At 37.9% G+C, this 21571-nt stretch overlaps 2 protein-coding genes and 1 long non-coding RNA gene across 7 annotated transcripts; 1 reads left to right on the top strand and 2 right to left on the bottom strand.

The window, feature by feature from the left end:
- Positions 1 to 1469: 1469 nt before the first annotated feature.
- On the bottom strand, positions 1470 to 3060 carry LOC133848122 (uncharacterized). 5 transcript variants are annotated; one of them, XR_009895224.1, is made up of 4 exons: positions 3041 to 3059; positions 2551 to 2972; positions 2276 to 2490; positions 1470 to 1598 (listed from the first exon to the last, which is right to left on the bottom strand). It is a non-coding gene; the product is annotated as an uncharacterized LOC133848122 (long non-coding RNA). The 5 variants fall into 5 exon arrangements; XR_009895225.1 differs by lacking the exon at positions 1470 to 1598 and adding an exon at positions 1891 to 2211; XR_009895223.1 differs by lacking the exon at positions 1470 to 1598 and having other exon boundaries at positions 1890 to 2490; positions 3045 to 3060.
- An 8641-nt stretch (positions 3061 to 11701) lies between these two features.
- Positions 11702 to 12996, top strand: LOC133848760 (casein kinase I). Its single transcript, XM_062284448.1, has one exon. The coding sequence runs from the start codon at positions 11822 to 11824 to the stop codon at positions 12851 to 12853; it is 1032 nt and encodes a 343-aa protein (XP_062140432.1). The 5' UTR covers positions 11702 to 11821; the 3' UTR covers positions 12854 to 12996.
- Positions 12997 to 15964: 2968 nt separating this feature from the next.
- LOC133848792 (uncharacterized) lies at positions 15965 to 20105 on the bottom strand. Its single transcript, XM_062284486.1, has 3 exons — positions 19753 to 20105; positions 17904 to 18453; positions 15965 to 16936 (listed from the first exon to the last, which is right to left on the bottom strand). The coding sequence occupies exons 1-3, from the start codon at positions 20103 to 20105 to the stop codon at positions 15965 to 15967; spliced, it is 1875 nt and encodes a 624-aa protein (XP_062140470.1).
- Between the last annotated feature and the right edge of the window lie 1466 nt (positions 20106 to 21571).

The following is a 21571-nucleotide window of genomic DNA, read 5'->3' as shown; positions in this document are numbered from 1 at the left end:
TCTCTCTCTCTCTCTCTCTGTCTCTCGCTCTCTCTTTCTTTCTCTCCCTCTTCTCCTCTTTCTCTCTCTGCGTTTCTCGTCTGCTGGTTGCGGCCTGTTCCAGCGGTTGACTGACGCGTATGCGTTATTAAATCTGCATATGTGTGTGTGCTGCTCTGTGTGTGTGTGTGTGTATGTATAGATGTGTATGTGTGTGTGTGTGTGTGCTGTGTCTATGTCTATGCGTGCGCTGCTGACAGCAATTTGCGTATCAATATGGGCACATAATGCTTCGAAAATGATTTCAAAAATTTGCATTTAAATTAAAAATTATATTTGCAACACAAACAGACGTTTCACAGCGGGGCACAGACGGGGGCGAAGGGGGGTTCTCCAAGGCACATGTAGTGCGATGACAACAATAATAACAACAACAACAACAGTTGACAAAAAATGCAAATTTTGCAAATTTTAGCTAAAAATTTAGCCATTAGTTGTTTCAACGTACGTTGCGCATACGCAACGTAGGCTCGTCTCTCCTCTATCTGTCTGTCTGTCTGTCCGTCCGTCTGTCTCTCTATCTGTTCGTCTGTTGCTGTTGTCCGCACACCTGCGAACGCCTCCCCCTCCTCCCTACCACCCCCTCTGAAAATGTTAGTGCTACTCGGCAAAAGTCTCTTGTGCATATGTCAGCTGATATCTGTGTGTGTGTGTGTGTGTGTGTGTGTGTGTGTGTGTGTGTGCCACGCCCCTTTCAACCGCCGACAACGCATTGGATTGCCTCCCTGGCGAAAAGCCTGTCACAATGCTGCGGCTTGCATAGCTTCTGTTTTTGATTAGGCAACCGGCAACCGGCAACAGAAGCAGCAAGAATAGCAACAACGCGTTGCCACATTCGTGTTGCAACAACAACAGCAACAACAACAGCAACAGCAACAAACGCGACCACAAAACCTTGCTGTGTGATCTTGCAACAAAAGCTTCATATGCATATTTATGCATTTCGCTCTTTATTAGCTGCTGCTCGATTTGCTTCACACAATTAAATGCTTCTATATCAATTATACGCATTAGATAATCTATTAATCATGAAGTTGACTAACTGAAGCCTGTTAATTAACAAACTGTATCATGTGTGTTCTTTTTCGTAGACCCGTTCACTACACAAAAATAATAAGGAGAAAAGTTCTCTTAAGCCTCAAGACTCTTCACATAAATACTTAACTTTTATGCTAAGCCAGCATCAAAAGCTAAACGATATTAAAGTAGATGAATACTTCATATTATTTTATAATTGATTTACTTGCTTTTTTTACGCTTCATATATTTTTCAAGTTGTGAAAAGCAAACACAAAATGCCAGTGAAAGAAGATTTATTACTCATATGTGAATTCATATATTTGAATTAATAAATCAACTTTTTTCACTGTACTCTGAAAAACTTAAAATTGAATTTGAGTTTTGTATTTTATTATTTTCGTATTATATTATTATATTTATAATTTTGTTACGATTGAACAGGTCTCACGCAGTCAACACCTGACTCTAATTTTCGAATTTGAACTTCCTTTTAATATTTCTTTCCATAGCGATCAAACGTTCGCAAGCGTTGGAGACTTCTGTAAACTAATCAAGAATTATACATTGTAGCAAACTTTATAAAATATACCCAGCATGCAAATATGGTTTTGAGACTTATTCACTTATTTTGTAGTGCATTTGTGTATCTAATGCGAGGATATATTGAACTTATAGTGTATTATGTTCAGTTAGTCGCCTCTAAAATAGTAAAATAAACACTTTATTTAGTATGCTAAAGTATATTTAATGACTTGGTATACTCTCTAGATATTAAGAGACAACAAGTGGCATGTTAAAAGTTTACCTTATTTTTATTTGACATTATTTAATGTGCTATAAACTTTACATTCCCAGACCTCGAAAATTACATTAAAAGAGTTTTCAATTGGCTTTTGTTTAACGCGACTTCGCCTTAAAACAATTCCTATATGAATTTGGTAGTGTTGTAAATACCAAAATATAGTGCATTTAGTATTAAAAAATACTACAATCTTCTTACACAATAAAGCAAATTTGCAGAAAATTTTAAAAACCGTAAACCAAAAGTAAGCGATCAAATTCTTAATTAACATTACAAATATCTTTCTCCTTAACTATGAGGTATACCTAAAAATACCAAAGGGTAGGGTATTTGAAAGTCGTTGCCAGCAGCTGAACAAAGTTTAATTGTTCGTATTTTATTTTGGCAAATGTTTCTAGAGCAAATGACACTCACTCGAACTGAAACTGGGCGCCGAATGCAGGAATGAACGAGTTGCGAGTTTGAGTTTGAGTTTGAGTTTCGAGTTGGACTTGCGACTGCGGCTATTCGTTTGTCATTGTCTATTGTGGCTGCACCTGCCCCTCTCTCCCTCTTTCCCTCTCTCCGTCCCTCCCTCGGACAAGAGAGTTGAGTATTTGTTCAGCGTCCGACTGTCGTCTGCTCTGCGGCTGTAAATGAAGTTGTGTTTTAATTAAAATTCCAGACTTTATTTCTGTAATTATATTAACTCGCTGTTCGAATTCGCTGTGCGAAAACGGAACGAACGGAAACTCGAGGCTCTGACTCTGACTCTCGGACTCGGACGCTTGCCACTCGATCGATCTATGGGTGGGTGCAACGTTTTGTGGCAGCGGCAACAATAAGGAAAAGATAAAACCATTAACGGTGAAGAAGCCGAAGAAATGTGGAAAACGTGGCAAAGGCATGCGGCAACTGTGACGCCCACAGACGTCCACACAGAGTGCCACAGCAGCAGCCCCAACTGGGCCATCAGAGGACGATTTCCAACTTCATATCCAGCTGCTTCTTCTTCATCTCTTTCCCTTTGCCCCTTTGCCCCTTTCCTTCGCTTTTGCGTCCATCTCGCATCCTGCTGTGTCCTCATTGGCATTGGCATCTTCGTGTGCTGCTTCTGCTGTTGTCCTGCCGCCTGCAAATGGTGTTAAAATTAATTTAATTGAATGTGAAATGAAATTTGTTTTGACACACAACCAACACACACACACACACACACAGAGAGAGAGAGAGAGAGAGAGAGACACACATTCGTTCATACTGAAGTTGTAGATGAGAGAACTCGCCTGGATTGCTGTGAATTCCTTGGCTGCCTTTGAATGCCGTTCTTATTGTTTCCCTATCGCAAGCATCGTCGAAACAATTCACTGCCTCATTGCAAAAGTCCTTTTCCCCTTCCCGCTGGGCTGCATTTTGAAGTGAAAGATGCCTTCAATGTGCGGCGAGAATGTGTGGGGAATACTTTAGATACTATCTACAGCCTCAATTGTTAATCGTCGTTGGCCTAATGAACATCCATCCCTTTAAAGCGGCTCAATTGAACACCAGCATCATCGCTTCCACGCCGTTCACACATTATCGATAACTATTTGCATACTTAATAGGGCTGCCAACTTGTTTTCTGTTGCGATACAAATTCATAGTGCAATTGGTATTTGTTAATCCAATGCAAATGCTGCAGCTCATGGGTAATAAGAAAGGTTATTTGTTTTAACGGGGCTGTCAACGTTTTATACTTCAGCGCTGCCAACTTGCTGAACAAAATTAAAATTAAATACTCTTGTTTAATAATATTTGAGCTAATTTGTGGAAGCTAAGCTGTCTTTTATTCACACATATGTATGAGCAGTGCTGCCAACTTGTTTAACAAAACTAAAAGAAATTAGTCTAATTTTTGTACTGTGCTTAAAAATAATATTTTAAATATTTGAGCTAATTTGTCAAAACTAATATACTTTCTGATTCATCTTTAATCGAATACTCATGGCGTAAGAAACTTAGTAGAGCTGCCAACTTGTCGCAAATTATTGTTTCTAAAGCTCAGGGAAAATGCCAAAGGATCTTGTCTTTAAGAAAGCTGCCATAATTTATCACTTCAGCTATGCCAACTCTTATTCACACAAATGAACAGCGCTGCCAACTTGCTTAACAAATTAAAATAAACGTGTCTAGTTTTTGGACTGTACTTAAGAATAATATAAGAAATATTTGAGCTAATCTTTCGAAGCTAATTTGAATCGTAATAAAGTTTAAATTAAATACTAAGCTAGAAATGTAGTAGAGCTGCCAACTTGTTGCGATTTATTGTAGTCTGTTCATTAACAATTTGAATATGTTACTTTATTAAATTCGTTAGTGGATTGTTAATTGCCAGATAATGTTTTTAACTCGAGGTATTTATTTGCTCGCGGACTTAACTACCTTTATCTCGTTTCGCTGAGTTCCTCGGAATCTCTTTTCATTTGCACTTAATAAATTTCCATTTCGAATCCATCGTGAATCTGTCATTTTGTCTTCTTCAGTTTCAGACAGTTTTCCCTTTTGAACATTTTGTTGCATTCGTATATTTTTTATTTTTGCCAGCTTTATGTTAATTGAAAACCAATTCGCTGGCAAACAAAAAAAAAAAAGAGAGAAACTGAAATGAAATGAAATGAAAAAGGGAATGGAAAATGCGATGTGCGTCCTTTTCAATTGTCTCCCATGCTGTTCGCTGTTGAGAAAGAGCAAGAGTGGCCAGAACAAACAGACTCTGGACATTTGAAATTGATAGATAAACAAATTGTATATACGATACGCATGGGCTTATAGTGCTAGTATATATTCTATATAGGAATATATATATATAAATACATATATATTTATATATCAATATATTTCTTTTTTTTTGTTTTTGTTGTGTTTGTTTTTTGTTATTGACTTTGGCGTTTTCAATTAAATCACGTAATTGATTAACGTTGAAGCGTGCATAAAAATTGAAATTTTTATTTACTTTTTATGATTGCCAAACGGCCATTCGATGTTCTCTCTCCCTTTTTTACATTCGCTGTCTCGCTCGCACACGGTGCGCGTCGCAGCTTGATCTGCGAACTATATTAAAGTATTATGCGGTGTTTGATTCGTGTTTGCTCTCTAACAGCATTATCATCATTTGGTTGACCTTTTGATGACTGCTAATGCGAATTTAAAACTATCGATAGTATGCATATTTCCCTTGCACTATCGATAGTATCAATGTATCTCAATTGTAAGAGGTTTTAAGTTCTCAAAATTGGTTAAAATTAATGGGGAAAAAAAAAGTTGAATTAAACTGCTTTAACAAATTAGTTTACCATCATTTAATTGCTCATTTGACAAGTGCTAATGTGAATTAAAAACTATCGATAGTATTCGTATTTCATTTGTACTATCGATAGCTTTAATGTATCGTAATTTTATTAAGTTTTGAATTATCGAAATTGGTTGAAATTAATGATAACAATATAAATTTGAATTAAATTAATAATTGAATTATTAATTTGTTAATTTTATGTTAATTTTTTTTCATTTTTAATTTATGAAATACTCTTAAATATCTACTCTCATTTAATATCTTACAGATATAATTCAGTGTTATACCTCAACTCTAAGAATAAGCTGCTAAGGACTGCATCAACTACAATTATCAACCACATTTTCTAGATGTTATTAAATGTAAGTTTAACTCTTCCATAAAAGTATTTCTATGCCTCAACATAAATGGGCACAAGTCGATAACCTTACAGGGTCTTTGTTAGTCGATACTTGCATCCAATTAGATTTCATATACGTATATATTTTTGCGTTTTGTTTTGTGTTGACCTTTTAAGTGCGATTTGCTGGATTTTTGCTATTCAAACTGACGATAGACATGCAACAATTGCAGTAAGCCAATGTGTTGCCAACAATTTGCAAAAATTACTTTTTAAAATATTGCAGCACACAAGAAGAGCAAAAACAAAACAAAAAAACGAAGTAATAATAATGGCAAAAGTGAAGGAAGGAAAACAGGTTGTTGCGAGTTGAAGTTGCACTTTTCAGTTTGCAATTGATGATGATGTTGTTGCTTTTGGCGTTGGTGTTGCTAGCTCTGAGCATTTGCCGGCCATATTGTGCCATTTGTTTCCCAATTTCCCAATCCCAATATGCCTCCCTCAATCTTTTGTTGTTGTTGTTGTTGTTGTTGGTGTCTCGTTCGTTGGGCGCCGGGTCTGAGATTTGCATAATAAATGAGATACAAAAGCCAAGCGGGGCTACTGTCACATAGCCACTGGTTGTCGTTGTCGTTGTTGGTTGCTGGTTGCTGGTTGTTGGTTGTTGGTTGGTCGTGTGCCATCTATAATGATGATAATAATGATGCCCAGATATGTTCAGACAAACATGGCTAGCAGATAAAGCCAGCTCTAGCCTGAGCGCTGTGGCTGTGGCTTACGGGGGCGCTGTGGGCGTGGCACACACACGGCGCAGAGGTCGTGGCTGCAACACTAACACACACTCACACACACACACACACACAGGTGCAAAAAGGGCTAAAGGGAGTTGTTGATTTCCACTCAAAATGGGGTGCTATATACATACACATATATATATAGACGCCGCACGTTGGGCGCCTGTCAAATTGCAGGGCGTTGTCGTATGGCAAAACAATATGCAAATTTCGTTGCATACTTTTTGGAGGCAGCGTGAAAATCATTTCAGCTAAGCAGACATACAGTCAGTTAACCGAGTGAGACAGAGACAGAGACAGAGCTAGAGAGAGGGTGTGTGAAAGAGATAGCTGCAGTCAGTCAGTCAGTCAGCCCAATCAAACAAATAAACAACAACAGCAACAATGCTGACGACGATGACGACAACGACGACGCCAACAACAGACACGGCACAATACAGACAGATGGATAGCTGGACAGAGAGGCAGAGGCAGGCAACGTAGCTGGCAGAGTTGTGCGACTGACTAACGGTAGCAGCTACTAACGGCACGTGGGGCAAGTGGCAAGAGGCAAGTGGCAAGCGGCAAGCGGCAACATAATGCCTTTCCGGTATCCAATAAACCGACTGCACTTGGACAGCCCGGATTTCCGCTTGAATCATTGATGAGCTATTAAAGTCATTTCTATTTTGCTGTTTGTTGTGCGGCAGAGTTGCCACCCTTCTCCATCTCTTTGCCTCTCTCTCCTTTTCATCCAGGCTGATCTCTTACTCCATTGCAATTGCACTTTCGTCTCTTCTTTGTTGCTGTAGTTATTGTTGTTGTTGTTGCTGTTGTTGTTGTTGTCATCAACAACTTTTGTCACGTTCATATTCGGTAGTTATCACAACGCGTTGGGGAATTCGTTGCAAATTAAGCATGCAACTCGTTTTGAGGCAGACAAACACACACACTCAGTTCACCTTTTCACTCACATCTGTTTTACACACATCTGTATGTCGCGTTTATCGATAACAATCATTGGCATTTCATTTACTTTACATTGCATTGCTTTATTTAGCTCTTGATTAATCAGCTTAATCAAACGCTGTCAAAGACTCAATCAATCATCCACAAATTGAGCTTTTTGTAATGATACTTTTTGTGAATATTGTAAACATATTGAAACGTTTTTTTTACTAAATCGTTTAATATGTGCATTACGTCATCTTTTTTACACTACTTTAATTAAAATTTGCAGGTGTAATGTTCCTTAAATGTTCGTTATTCATCAAAGAGATCTAATGTTGACGGGTCTGAGTTGCTTTGGATAAAAATCTTGCATATTTCGTAATGTATGGTATATTGATATACCAAAAACAGTCTTCAGTATATTTAAATATTTTTCGGTAGGTATTTTTTTTAGATTTCTTACTTTCTTCAAGCAGATTTAGAAAACCATATTTCTGTTATCTACCAAAAAAATAGTTTTCACTATACTTAATTATTTTTCGGTATATTAATTCGGAATATTTTTTGTAGATTTCTCGCCATTGAATGCTTATTTTATTTTATTACACCATATTTCTGTTATCTAACAAAAATTAGTCTTCATAATATTTAATAATAATTAATTCGGTATATTAACTAGGTATATTTTTTAGTTACTTTGTTTTTTTTGCTATTTTAGTTTATTAAACCATATTTCTATTATATACAAAGAATAGTGTTCACTATAATGATTAGGAATATATTTGTTTTACTTTTTTTTACATAACTTATGCATATCTTATATTATTATGCCATATTTGCGTTATATACCAAATATAGTCTTCAGTATATTTAATTATTTTTTTCGGTATATTAATCAGGTATATATTTCTTACTTCTTTAATGCATACTTTAGTTAAGAAAGCCATTTTTATGCTATCAATATGGCAACTTAATAAAATGACAAAACTTAGCAGGAAATATTTATGAACTTGACGAAATCATAAATTATATATAGACTTCAAATCTAAGCCCGATAAGCTTTGGTATTATTGGCTCGACTATCGATAACTCGATAATCGTCTGTTCATTATGCTTATGCTTCTTTCGCAAGCGTTTCACGCAATCAATCGTTATCGAGAAATGCGCTGCCTCGATAAATGATTAATGAATGCCAAAAGCATACTTACTCCTGCTTGCTTGCTTACTTGCTCTGTGCTGAGAACGGATGTGTTCCGTGTTCTTGTTGTTGTTGTTGTTGTTGTTGTTGTGTCTGTGTGTAATTTGATGAGACAATTAGCGAAACGAAAATTTGATTTAAGCCGCTTTTAAGAGGCGCACACGCGTCGACCAGCAAAATGGCCATTGTTTTGGCCCCGTTGTCCTTTCGCGGCATCCTTAATGAATCTCGACGTTGGACTTGAGAAGAGCGTGGCACAGCGAAAAGGGGTGCAGTCAACAAGAGGACAAGCGGATGAGAGAGAGGAGAAATGGCGAATGGGGATTGGGGATTGGGAACGCAGGACTGATTGCTAAAAAGCTTAAGAGAGCCAACAATTGAACGCGATGAGTGGAACATGGCAATTGGATGCAGGACACAGCAGCAGCAGAAGCAGCAGGACACACAGGACGTTGACGGAAATGAAAAGATAATTTACCCGCATGTTCACATGGCATGCCTCCTCCGCCTCCGCCTCCTTCTTCTCCTCCTTTTCGGAGGAGCAACTATTCGAACTTAGCGCGCTGCAATCGCAGCCTGTGCGGCGCTAATGCTAATGCTGGTTATCTGTCCATCCATCAGCCTCCGTACCTGCCTCACCTCCACTCGCCTCACATCGCATCGCATCGCCTCGTTATGATGTAAATGCCGTCGTCTGCCATTGATGATAATGGCCACCACAAGAGCTCTGGTTGCAGTTCTGACACTGATGCTGATGCTGACTCTGACTCTGTCTCTGACTCCGATTCCGATTCCAGCCAGGGGCTTTGGCTGCGGATTCCGGTTACGACAACGGCGACGACAACGATGCGGTGGCTTCTGTTTGACTCAAATATGTCGCCTCCAGTCTTGTCAAGGCGCAGAGGGGAGGACAAGCAGGCGGGCAGGCAGGCAGACGAACGGACGGACGGACGGAAAGACAAACAGAGAGACACAGAGATGGGAACAAAGCTACACCGAACGAAAAAAATCATGAATAATTACCCTGAATTCAATCCGGAACGGTGTCAATATCTGATGAAGATACTTGACTTTTTCAATCGCGAAAAAGTTTCAAATGAGGATTTAAATTTGGTAATTTTTACTAAATCTGATCCGCTTTTTAACTCACGTTTCAATTGCACTTCTTTGTTTAATGCTACTCCTAAAATATTTATCTCCTTATATAATACTTTTTAAATACTAACCACCGAATCGTCGAGAGTTTGAATCTCTTAAACCCGGATTTATTTCTCAAGTGAATCCTAAATGCATAATTAAGAAAATCCAGGCTAAACACAACAGTTTAAAATATATCATTTTGTCAAGGATCGTTTTTTCCCTCTGTACAAACGGATAGGATAGATAAGAAGACAATTGGTTAAGCGTCAAAAAAGAAGCTTGTCTTGAAACCGAATTAATTTAGCAACTTAGGTTCAAATGCATAATTCAGAAAATCCAGGTTAGGCTTAAAATATTTCAAGGATAGTTTTTAGCTCTGTACCAACGGACAGACGGAGAGACAATTGCCAGAAGAAGAGACAGTGAAGCTTGTGAACAGACGGCCAGACAGATTGTCGAACGGACGGACGGACAGACAGACAGACAGTCGAATAGGCAGATTGACGAACCTAAGAAGAGACAGGCGGACAGATCGCCAAACATTTGGTTTGTCTACTATACAAATGCATTACGCACATACAAACACTCACCCCACCCACACACACACACACTTGTCTCGACGTCGTCTCGCACACAAATTTATTGTTCTTAAACATCTGAGCTTGAATGAATGACTGCGCTGGCTACTGAAACTGGCTATAGATTCAGTCAGTTTTGCTATCAGAGAACCCAACGGCAACGGCAACGTACCAAGGCATCAGGATGGGAAGGGAAGTGTTCAGGCACAGAGACAGACACAGACAGAGACAGAAACTTCGTTTGGTTCCCTGGGCCATTGCTGGCGGCTCTGGGTTATATTTGAATGCCAAGTTGCCAGTTGTCACAAAGTGAGTGAAATATAGCCAAAATGTCAAATGTCAGCGAAAGACATTATTACTGGCTAGTTGATCCGTCGAGCAACGAGCAAGGAGCAACAAAACCCCACAACATCCTCGAGTTGAGTCTCCATCTCCATCTCCTTGTACTTCTCCATCTCGAACTCCGTCTCCGCCTCCATTCTCGCATTCCGTCTACGGATTGTCGCCGTCTGCGTGTCGTGAACGGCACAGATAATCGATACGCACACACACACCCACACGCACACACTCGATGTCTGTGTGTGTGGGAGTTTGTCCGTCAAGTCTGACAACATGTCAGGCCATCAGCCGCAATCATCATCGAACTTGTCTCGTTTACAGCTTTAAAAAAAAAACAAGAGAGAGACAGAACAACAAAACAACAACTTTACAACACATTCCTCGTCTCAATTTTCACACAGCTCAAACAGCATTTAAACGTTGATGTGTAATGTGGACTCAAGTTGCCTTTAATCAAATCAAACTAATCGATTATTAGATTGCTCGCAATACATTTGATGAGTCAGCTTTAACTTCCAATTTAGGGCATACACAAAGCAAAAGTTTTAGCTTCTCTTACTTTAATGAAAGTTAATGCTGTTGCGTTTAGAGCTGTTGCTGCTTGCAATTGAAAATCCCCCGATCAAACTCGATGAGCATAGACTTTATTGATGATAACAACTAATATATTATAAATAAAGAGAGCGATTTTAAAATGTGTTATAGAAAGCTCTTGTGAAGCTTGATTAAAAGTACTTTTGAAGTACTTTTGCAATAATTTTGAAGTAGATTTGGTAGGCTACATAAATAAGAGTTAGAATATTCAACTTAAATATAATATAACAAATTTGTATCTTGAATTGAGTAACTAACATCTGAAATGAAATGTGCTTCATAAGCTTTGAGCTTAAAGCTGTTGCTCTTCATCTCGGCTTCAAAATGTGGTATGGCAAGCTGGTTTGTAGCTTGATTAAACTCAAAGTACTTTTGAAGAGCTTAAGTTATAATCTTAAACTGTATCTTGAATTGCGTCCGAAATGAAATGAGCTTTAATGTGCTTTACTAGCTTTGAGCTTAAAGCTGCTTATTTTCAGCTTTAAGCCTTACATATTAATTAACTTTATGAACGTTAAAGTTAAAACTGTGATAAGCAGCTTCTAATACTTTAATGAGCTTTTAATGTTCTTTAAATTAAAATTGTGATAAACAGCTGCTTCAATTGTCACGGGAGTTTATTGCCAGTTTTTGAAAACAATTTGAGTAGTAATCAGAGTTTTGTATTTGAAGTTTTTCTACACTTTCGCAAATTCACGTAAATTGCAAACAGATTTAACTTGAATTTCCAGCTGCTCGAAATGGAAAAGATCAGAGCCAGCGAAGTGCGCGAATTCTTTGTGGGCGACTACAAGGTGCTGGGGCAATTCGACAGCGGAAGCTTTGGCGACATCTTTCTCGGCGTGTCGCTCAACACCGGCGAACAGGTTGCCATCAAGGTGGAGAAAGCCGGTGCACCGCATCCGCAGCTGGCCTATGAGCATCGAGTGTATCGGGCCATTCGACCGGCTCGCGGTTTGCCGCAAATTTATTTCTTTAGTGAGGAGGATGATTATTGTGCTCTGGTCATGGAGCTGTTGGGTCCCTCGCTCAACTATCTCTTTGAGTTTTGCAGTCGTCGGTTCACCATGAAGACGGTGCTGATGCTGGCCAATGAGATGCTGTTGCGTCTGGAGCAAGTGCATAATCGTGGCTTTGTCCATCGCGATATCAAGCCGGATAATTTCCTAATTGGTCGCGATATCAGCAGCAAGCGAGTGCATCTCATTGATTTCGGTTTGTCGAAGAAGTATTGGGATCCCAATACCCAAGTCCACATTCCGTATCGTGAGAACTGCAGTTTAACGGGCACCGCTCGCTTCACCTCGATCTCATCGCACGAAGGTGTCGAGCAATCCCGTCGCGATGATCTCATCTCGGTGGGCTATGTGCTCGTCTATTTTCTGCGAGGCAATTTGCCGTGGCAGGGCATTAAGGCCTCAACCAAACAGCAGAAATACGAACGCATCCATGAACTCAAACGTTCTATTAGCAATGAGAAATTGTGCAAAGGTTTTCCCAGCGAATTTCTCATGTATCTCAACTATTGCCATCAGTTGACTTTCAATGCCGATCCCGATTATAATATGCTGCGCAAAATGTTTCGCCATTTACTCTTAAAGTTGTGCGCGACTCCTGCACAGATCTTTGACTGGGAAGTGCTGACGATCAAATATCATCGCAATCAACCCAATCCGGGCATCGGTCTCAGAGTTTCCCCAGTCAAATGCAAAGCGGATGACGGCTCTAGCGGTTTTCCCATTATTCGCAATGAGAAGTGCAATCGTTGGTGAAATTCGTTGGGCAATCTGTTTAGTTTAATTTCGGTACAAGCGTGCATAAATTTATCGATTTAATCACTCATTAATTGGTAAACGCTATTGTGATCAACTGTATCGAAAGTGTAGTAAATTTGTGGATCAAAAGAGCATTTTAAAAATTTAATGACTTTTATTTGACGGAGAATAATGAGCTGAGTTTTCAAGTCTATTTTTATTAAATTGCAAAATTGACGTTGCAATAAAAAATAAGGAAACAAGTAAAGCTAATTTGGAGTGGACTCAACTTTGAGATACCCACTTGCAAATAATAATAAATAAATAAATAATATCGAAACAATGTGAAAGTGGTATTATCGTTGAAATATACCAAATAATAATACCGAAGAAATACTTGAGCATACCAAATAAATGCATCATTAAATTTATAAATATATTTATTTGGTATATTTACGTGCTACAACTAAAGAAAATAAACTATATCATATTTATTTTTAATTCTCGGTATTATTGTTAAAATATACCAAATTAATGTGTCATTTATTTAAATATGGCAAATACTACATTTGGTATGCAAATATACGAAAAATTCTCAAAATACACTACATTATATTCATTTTGTATTAATTAGTTAATTACTAATTATTAAGAGTACCGAAAAAACAGTTCAATTTGTACATTCAGTGTACCATAAAAAATTTAAAAATACCAAATGCTAAACGAGTATTTGCTATGTTACAACTCTCATTATATTATATACATATATTATTTATTAATTATTGTTGTTTAACTTTTTTAATTGAAGAAGAAAGATTCTTAGTGAACTAGTTTGGTGTATTAATATACTACAACTCTCAAAATATACTATATTATATATATTTTCAATTAATTATTTTTGTTTAACATTTTGCAATTGCACAAGAAAGATTCTTAGTGAACTAGTTTGGTATATAAATATACTACAACTCTCAAAATATACTATATTATATATATTTTCAATTAATTATTTTTGTTTAACATTTTGCAATTGCACAAGAAAGATTCTTAGTGAACTAGTTTGGTATATTAATATACTACAACTCTCAAAATATACTATATTATACATATGTATACCATTCGTTGTGAACTAGTTTCTATGCAACTATTGAGCCAACTTATTCGCAATGTGCCAAATAGCAAAACAATTTTTGAACACTATCGCGATTAATTTGTCTGTGCTGCAGTAAATGAGACAGCTAAAATGGTATTTGAAGGCATTAGTTGAGTGATGCAAGACAAGTCGACTCGATTGCATGTACTTTTTTGTAATTTTATTTGTACCGCATGCGAGTTAAGAGCTATTTTAAAAACATGCTATGCGAGAAGCTATCACCTTAATTCCTTGCAGCTGTGAAAGACGAAGCAATGGCATTGAATGGGAATGAGGAAAATGGAAATGGAAATGGAAATGGACGAACTGCGAGATAGTCGTAGAAATCACAATCACATTTTGCCATAGTTCTCTACACACTCGACAAACAAATGAGAAGTGCTCTGGAGTGTGGCAAGAACAGGAAAGGGGGAGAATACAGTCCAAGGGAGGTTCGATTGTGTGGTGTTGGATTGTTCGAATGGACAGATGGAGAGACGGACGGGCGGACGGACAGACGGACGGACAGGCAGCATCAACAGCCACGCTCCAGCGGCGACAGCTAATAAAAATTGTCCAGTTTTTCCAATTTGAGAGATGCCAACGCCAACGCCTTTGCCGCATGCATTTGCCACATCTGCCCCCCCGCCACCCACTTTTGCCACTTATGTTACAGGCAGCGAGCGGCGAGAGGGAGAGAAGGAGAGCAGAGCAGAGAGCAAGCGGCAAATAGAGCAATTTAAATTGGAACGTGATTATGCAAACGTTTGCGCAGCTTAACTCAAGTGGCGCTCCGTGCCGCTTGGCCAGTTGCCGCTTGCCCCAAACACACACACACACACACTAGCATACACTACACTCATGTGGAGGAGGCAGGCGGACGGGGGGCGTGGCTGCTGGCCATGCATTACAAGACTTAAATCAATTTTTAAGGCTAACAAATCCGTTGAAAGTACCCAGCATGTGCAGCATGTGGCAAGGATACAGCTAACAACCAACAGCTTATCAACTAACAAGCAAGCAAAGCCACCGAACATTGCATACTCTTGCGTAGAAAAACGTTTAAGTAGTTCTAATATTGATTATTTAAAAATAAATTTATATTAGAGGCATAAAATATGATAATGATGACAGGCGAAGGAATAGAAGGTTTCCTTAAAATAAAACAAATTTTTTAATAATAATTGTAGTAGGAATAAAATATACTATATATACTAATTCTATAATATTCTGTATATACTACGATATATTATACTAAAATAAAGTAAGTTATTTAAGAAATACTTTTGCTTTGACTGACAATCTGGTATATTTCAGTACTTTATGGTATATTTTGTATGCAATGCTATAACAATATACCGATTATAGCATTTAATATACATTTTAGTATTTTTTCGGTATATTGTTTGGCATATTTTAAGAATAATACCGCACTGTTTTACTTTTATTCAAAATGGGTAGCGAGTGAATGTGGCTTTCCTACTCGTTTCCATTTAATTTGTATAGAATATGATGCCAAATATTATCTGAAAAAAAAGGTTTTATTTATCTAATATCTTAACTAGAAATATTAAAATTGAAAAGTATGTAGTAGGAATATATATTTTTTAATTTAAAGCATTATGTACAATTAGACACTAATGTACTTTAACGACTTTTCATTGTGATTGCTTGAAAGCAATGAGTACAAAGAATGGACAGATCTATAAATAAAAACAAAACTGCTGTACTATTTTGCAAAAAAAAAAACTATACTTTATTTATAATTTTGTTACATAATGCTATGGCTAGAAACTGCAAATATTTGCCACCATATTACGTAATTTTATAGCTTGTGTGTTTTTATAAGTTGAATATATTATTTTAAACTTATGCCGCTCAATGCAAGCTACTTAAAATAAGACAGAGGATAGCTTAAAAGCTGGCTAACATATTTCCGAAGAGACTAAATCAGCTTTCTTCCATTTCCATTTCCCTGACCTCTCTCTTCATGCTCTTCACTGCAGCCTGTCGAAGAGTCGCCTCAAGCAGCGGCAACGCAATGCCAAACGCTCGAGCAGAAAGAGGCCGCTGGCCACGCCCATGATCACGATAAAACATCGATAAACGCCACGCAGCATTTTGTTGGTGATGCGCGGCACCAGCCGAATATTGTAATCAAGATCGGCATACGAGACCTGCAGATAGCGACGCTCAATGTGCGCCATGACTCCCGAGCTGAGCAGCTGGTTAATCTTGCGATCGAAGGTGAACTTGAAGAAGGAATTTTGTCGAAAATATATGACCAGCTGATACAGATAGATGGGCTCGCGGACGTAGGTCAAGTGACTGCTGTTCCGATGTTGCATATTCCAATGGGCCAGATTGTTCAGCAGCGAAATGGTGGCAACTCTGGCGCCCAGCGGTGCATGCTGCACCAACATATAACGTTGCGAGAAGTTGCCATTACTCACACGCGTCAATTCGTGCAGATAGAAGTCATGATACCCGGTGCTAATCAACGTGTAGTTCGCCTGCAGCAATCCGGCCAGACCGATGGGCAGCGGCTTGTAGGGATGAGTGCGCAGCACATCGAACAGCTTTGCCTGGTAGGCGCAACGCAGCACCAGCGTGAGCAGCAACCAATTTGCAACCATGTGTCGCAAGAAGCCGCCACGTGGCAAGCGATGCACCGGCACCGCATTGCCAATCGTTGAGGCCAGCAGATTCTCCAGCGGATGCTTGAGTCCGACTCGCCGGCCCAGGCAGCGAGCGCACATGAGGGCGACCAGAAAGCTGACCAGCAGACACAGCCACACTTTGTGGCCGAAGGGACGCATCAGTTGGCCAAAGGGTCCGAAGTAGCGCTCCTTGCGCACCACAAAGATGAAGTAGCTCTGGTGATAGACCACCGACGTGGTGAACTGCATGCGACGATTGTCCGAGCCGCTGAAGCCCCCGATTGCAATGTCCGCTTTGCCAGCAGCGAGCTGTGAATTGAAGAAAACAATGTTAAGTTTCACAATGAAATACTATCGATAACAGTTGAGGTGGAATGTGCAAAAGTTTGAGTGATATAAAGATATTTATAATGTCTTCAGTGTTACTTTAATATCGACAAGAATTAAATATTAATACATTCTATATTACTATACTATTGATAATAATTTAGTATTATCGTGAAGTGTCGACAGGCATCTTCATCATCAAAGTATACCATTGATAACAACGAATTGGTAATTAATAATGTCTAACTAAAGCAATACTATCGATAACAAAGATGGTGTTTATAGATTTGCTCATGGTTTTTATAATGTCCTCAATATTACTTTACTATTGATAAGATTTAAGTATTATCGTGAAGTATCGAGAAACATACTCGTCACTAGCAGCGTGTGCCAAATTGTAGGAAATCCATTGAATCTTATCAATGTATAGAATCGATAACAGCGATTTAATGTCTAACTATATGTTATATACTCGTATACAAGAGATGATAGTTTAGTATAATATGTAAAACAGAATTTGATACTTATGTCATCGATATTACTTTACTATTGATAACAATTAGGAATTACCGTAAAGTATGTAGAAAATCCATTGAAACTAGTCAATGTTTACTATCGATAGGAGTGATTTGATAGATTTTATGCCATTTTTTGCTATAGATTTAATATCGATGACAATTAAAGCCTAGCTTAAAGCATCGACAAGCAATATAGTTATAGTTTTGTTAGCTGCTGTCAGATAGATCTATAAAATGCATCGTGAAATACTATCAATACTTTGGTAATGACTTACCATCGATAGATAACATCTATCGAAGTACTTGGCTACGATTTCATCGCTACATTTGCTGTTGTGTTTGACTGTTTTCATTAATGATTTCACTTGTATAGGAATAGGGATTGAAAAACTCTATCTTCAAGTTGTCAATAAAAGACTATCGATATTTACCTGAGCAAAGCAGCCGTTGATGGTGTCTTCACTAAAGATTTCGCTTTTATCGCTCGGTATCATGAGACGCACACGAAATCGCAGTGCAGTCGCCAGCAGTCGCAACAGCTCGCCATCGATGCCGCGCAGTGCATCCAACTCGATAAACTTGCCGTCCACAGGCAATGGGGCACCATCGGCCGGCTGATACATGAAATGCGGCGGCAGCTGATGTGCCGTCACATTCAGGGCACAATTGCTGAGATTGGTGAAGCGCAGCGGAAAAAGCTCATCGCGCATCAGACTTCCGCTGGCAAGAAATCGATTACTCTGATAGGCATTAATGCTCGGCGAGCAGTGTTCGTTGAAGAGCTTGTACGCATAGAGGGCAATTTCGCCATTGTAGCGCATCGTCAACACAACCACATTGATAACGCGACTTTGCAGTGCCATCGAGCAAATGTGACGCACCGAGTCATGCAGCTTCGACTCCGATTGCCGTGCGACGAGCACGACAAGAAAATAAAACTCGTGCTCGTGCAGAATGTATGTTGCACTCACATTGAAATTGCTGTCGAAGAGTAAAAAAAAAAAATGACATTGGAGTAACGAAATTTACGATTTATTCACTAAAATGCTGATAGTCACACCTAATCACATTTAATTGCACATAATTGCAAAACACTATGCGAAAATGTGAGTATGTAATAAGTTTCATTAAGTTTTCCAAATTTAGGTTTACCATTCGTAAAACATTTCTAATATGAAATATTTAGTTTCTTTGCTTTTTACATCTTTTCACATAATTGCATTACACATAAATGCATATTTTCAGTTATTGCAAGAAAATAAAACTGTATGTATGTTGCACTCACATTGAAATTGCTGTTGAAGAGTGAGAGAAAAATCACATTGGAGTAACGAAATTTACGATTTATTCACTAAAATGCTGATAGTCGCAACTAATCACATTTAATTGCACATAATTGCATAAGATTTCATGTAAATAAAATCATGTCATAAGCTTTAATCTTGTAAAATTCAGTTTTCTAAAGTTAAATCTACCATTTGTAATTAGTTGAATATAATCGCTTTGCTCTTTACATCTGTTCACTTAACTGCATTGCACATAACTGCATATTTTCAATTATTGCAAGCAAATAAAACTCGCATTCATGCAGAATGTACATTGCACTCATTGGAGTTACGAAATTTACGATTTATTCACTGAAATATAGATAGTTTCACATATTCACATTCAATTGCACATAATTGCATAAGACTGTAATGTTAATGTGAACATTTAATAAGCTTCATTCTTGTAGAGTTCAGTTTTATAAAGCTAATTCTACCATTTGTAAACTGTTCGTAATTTGCAAAATATAGTTTCTTTGCTTTTTACATCCTTTCACTTAAATGCATTGCCCATAAGTGAATATTTCCAATTATAGCATTATTTTTTAAACGGACGATTTTTGGCTTGGGTATTATTAAGTAGTAATTGTTTATGACTTCTAACAAAAATTATGATTCGTTTCATTTTCGTTGAAAAAGAAGTTGCACTTAAATGCACTATTGCAGATAATTGCAGTTTTTGTTGTGTAAAAGTTGAGTGTTATATGAGTTTGTGATTTAAGATTGAATGAACAGCTTTTATTATTTAAAAGATGAGTGTGAAATTTTAGAGTTTGTTCATGATTTCAGACTAAATGAAAATCTCATTATTTAAAAGATGATTCTCAATTTATACACAATTATAATGTGCTTGAGTTTGTTCATGATTTAATATTGAATGAACAGCAAGATTGGTGCTACAGTTCATTATTTGAACAGGCATATGCTCATATGAAAACTCATGTTGAATACTCACTCAAAGGCCTCCGCCTGATGCACCACGAAGAGCGTATAATCCTTGGCGGCGTCGTGTGGCGCACCACGCGAGAGGTAGATGGTGAGGTGAGGCGATAAGTGTTGCAGCATCTGGTCGAGCATTTGGTTCTGTTGCAGCTGCTGGACGGCATTGCAATCACGGCAATCGAAGCGAATGGCGAGCGTGTTGATGCGTGCCGCAATGTATCGACTTGCCACATAAACTGTGGCATTCGCCAGACGCTCCACATCCCGATCGAGGTTGGGCAAGTTGAAGCTCAAAGTCGCTGCCATTGCCACAGCCAGTGGCACACTGAGCCAGCCATATGCCAGCAGCTGGCGAGTCAGGAGCATGACAACACGTTGCACGTTGACCACGTCTGCCACTGCCACTGCCACTGCCACTTCCACACACAGCCACAGCTTGAATGGCAAGCAAAATGGATTCGGGACACATGCCGCAGCAGGTCCAAGTCTCCGGCACAGTCTGACAAGGCGCTAATGTAATTGCCATCGATGGCCGGACAATGATTAGCGTTGGCATCGACTTTTTAATGGAATTGAATCGATAATTGCGACTAGTTAAAAGATTATGAAATTCACAATTTTCATACTTTGTCTTCCACCAAGATTTCACGCGACAAAAATGATAAAAAAAAAATTGTAATTGTATTAAGGTAATGTTATATTTTGGATAGTATTTTTAATTGAATACTCTATAGTCTCCTTTTCCTTATTTTTATACCCGCTACCCATAGGGTAGAAGGGTATTATAACTTTGTGCCGACAGGAAATGTATGTAACAGGTAAAAGGAGGCATCTCCGACCCTATAAAGTATATATATTCTTGATCAGCGTCAACAGCCGAGACGATCTAGCCATGTCCGTCTGTGTGTCCGTCCGTCTGTCCGTATGAACACCTAGATCTCAGAGACTATAAGAGATAGAGCTATAATTTTTATTCGACAGCATTTGTTATGTTTGCACGCAGATCAAGTTTGTTTCAAATTTTTGCCACGCCCACTTCCGCCCCCGCAAATCAAAAAAATCGAATAACAAGCGTAATTTTAAAGCTAGAGTTGCGAATTTCGGTATATATAATAATAACTATAGTAGTTATGATTCCTGAATTATTGCTGAAAATTTGGTTGCGATCAGATAAAAATTGTCGAAGTTATTAAAGAAATACTTTTGTATAGGCAAAAACGCCTACTTACTAGGGGTCTTAGTTACTTTGGCTGACAATCTGGTATATTGAGCCGTCTATGGTATATTTTGAATGCGGTACTTTATCGATATACCACATATACCATTCGGTATATTTTTAGTATTTTTGCAGTATATTTGGTATATTTTGAGAATAATACCGCAAAATATATTGCTTTTATTCAAAATGGGTAGCGGGTATCTCACAGTCGAGTACACTCGACTGTAGCTTTCTTACTTGTTGTAACTACTTTAAAGATGCGTTGACACTATTAATATAGTGAAAATTCCAGAATAGTTTCAGTATTTTAAAATACTGCACTTTATTGATTAAAGCAAGTTATATTTCATTAGTAATAATATTATATGTTAATATTCAAATTAGTATTAATGAAATATACATATAATTAATATTAAATTTGTCTTTTATTGTTGTGATTATTTTAAAGTTCCATTGCTAGTATTAACATATTGCAAATTTGAGTATAGTTTCAGTATGTTGAAATACTGCATGTTATTGAAAAACGCAAGTTTTGGTATTAGTATTTTAAAATACTGCACATTATTTATAAATGCAAGTTTTGGTATTATTATTTTAAAATACTATACTACAC

Source organism: Drosophila sulfurigaster, chromosome X (genome assembly GCF_023558435.1).
Source record: "Drosophila sulfurigaster albostrigata strain 15112-1811.04 chromosome X, ASM2355843v2, whole genome shotgun sequence".
Classification (NCBI taxonomy): Eukaryota; Metazoa; Arthropoda; class Insecta; order Diptera; family Drosophilidae; genus Drosophila; species Drosophila sulfurigaster.
Note: the sequence above shows the minus strand (reverse complement) of the source record. Positions and strands in the feature narration are given on the sequence as shown.

What these genes read in the sequence shown, in the direction of transcription:
- LOC133848792 (XM_062284486.1), bottom strand. Translation starts at nt 20,105, where the DNA reads ATGCTCCTGACTCGCCAGCTGCTGGCATATGGCTGGCTCAGTGTGCCA. An exon ending in CATCAGGCGGAGGCCTTTGA is followed by an intron (nt 18,454 to 19,752) that starts GTGAGTATTCAA and finishes ACTCTTCGACAG; the next exon opens with CAATTTCAATGTGAGTGCAA. An exon ending in TCAACGGCTGCTTTGCTCAG is followed by an intron (nt 16,937 to 17,903) that starts GTAAATATCGAT and finishes TTCAATTCACAG; the next exon opens with CTCGCTGCTGGCAAAGCGGA.
- LOC133848760 (XM_062284448.1), top strand. Translation starts at nt 11,822, where the DNA reads ATGGAAAAGATCAGAGCCAGCGAAGTGCGCGAATTCTTTGTGGGCGAC.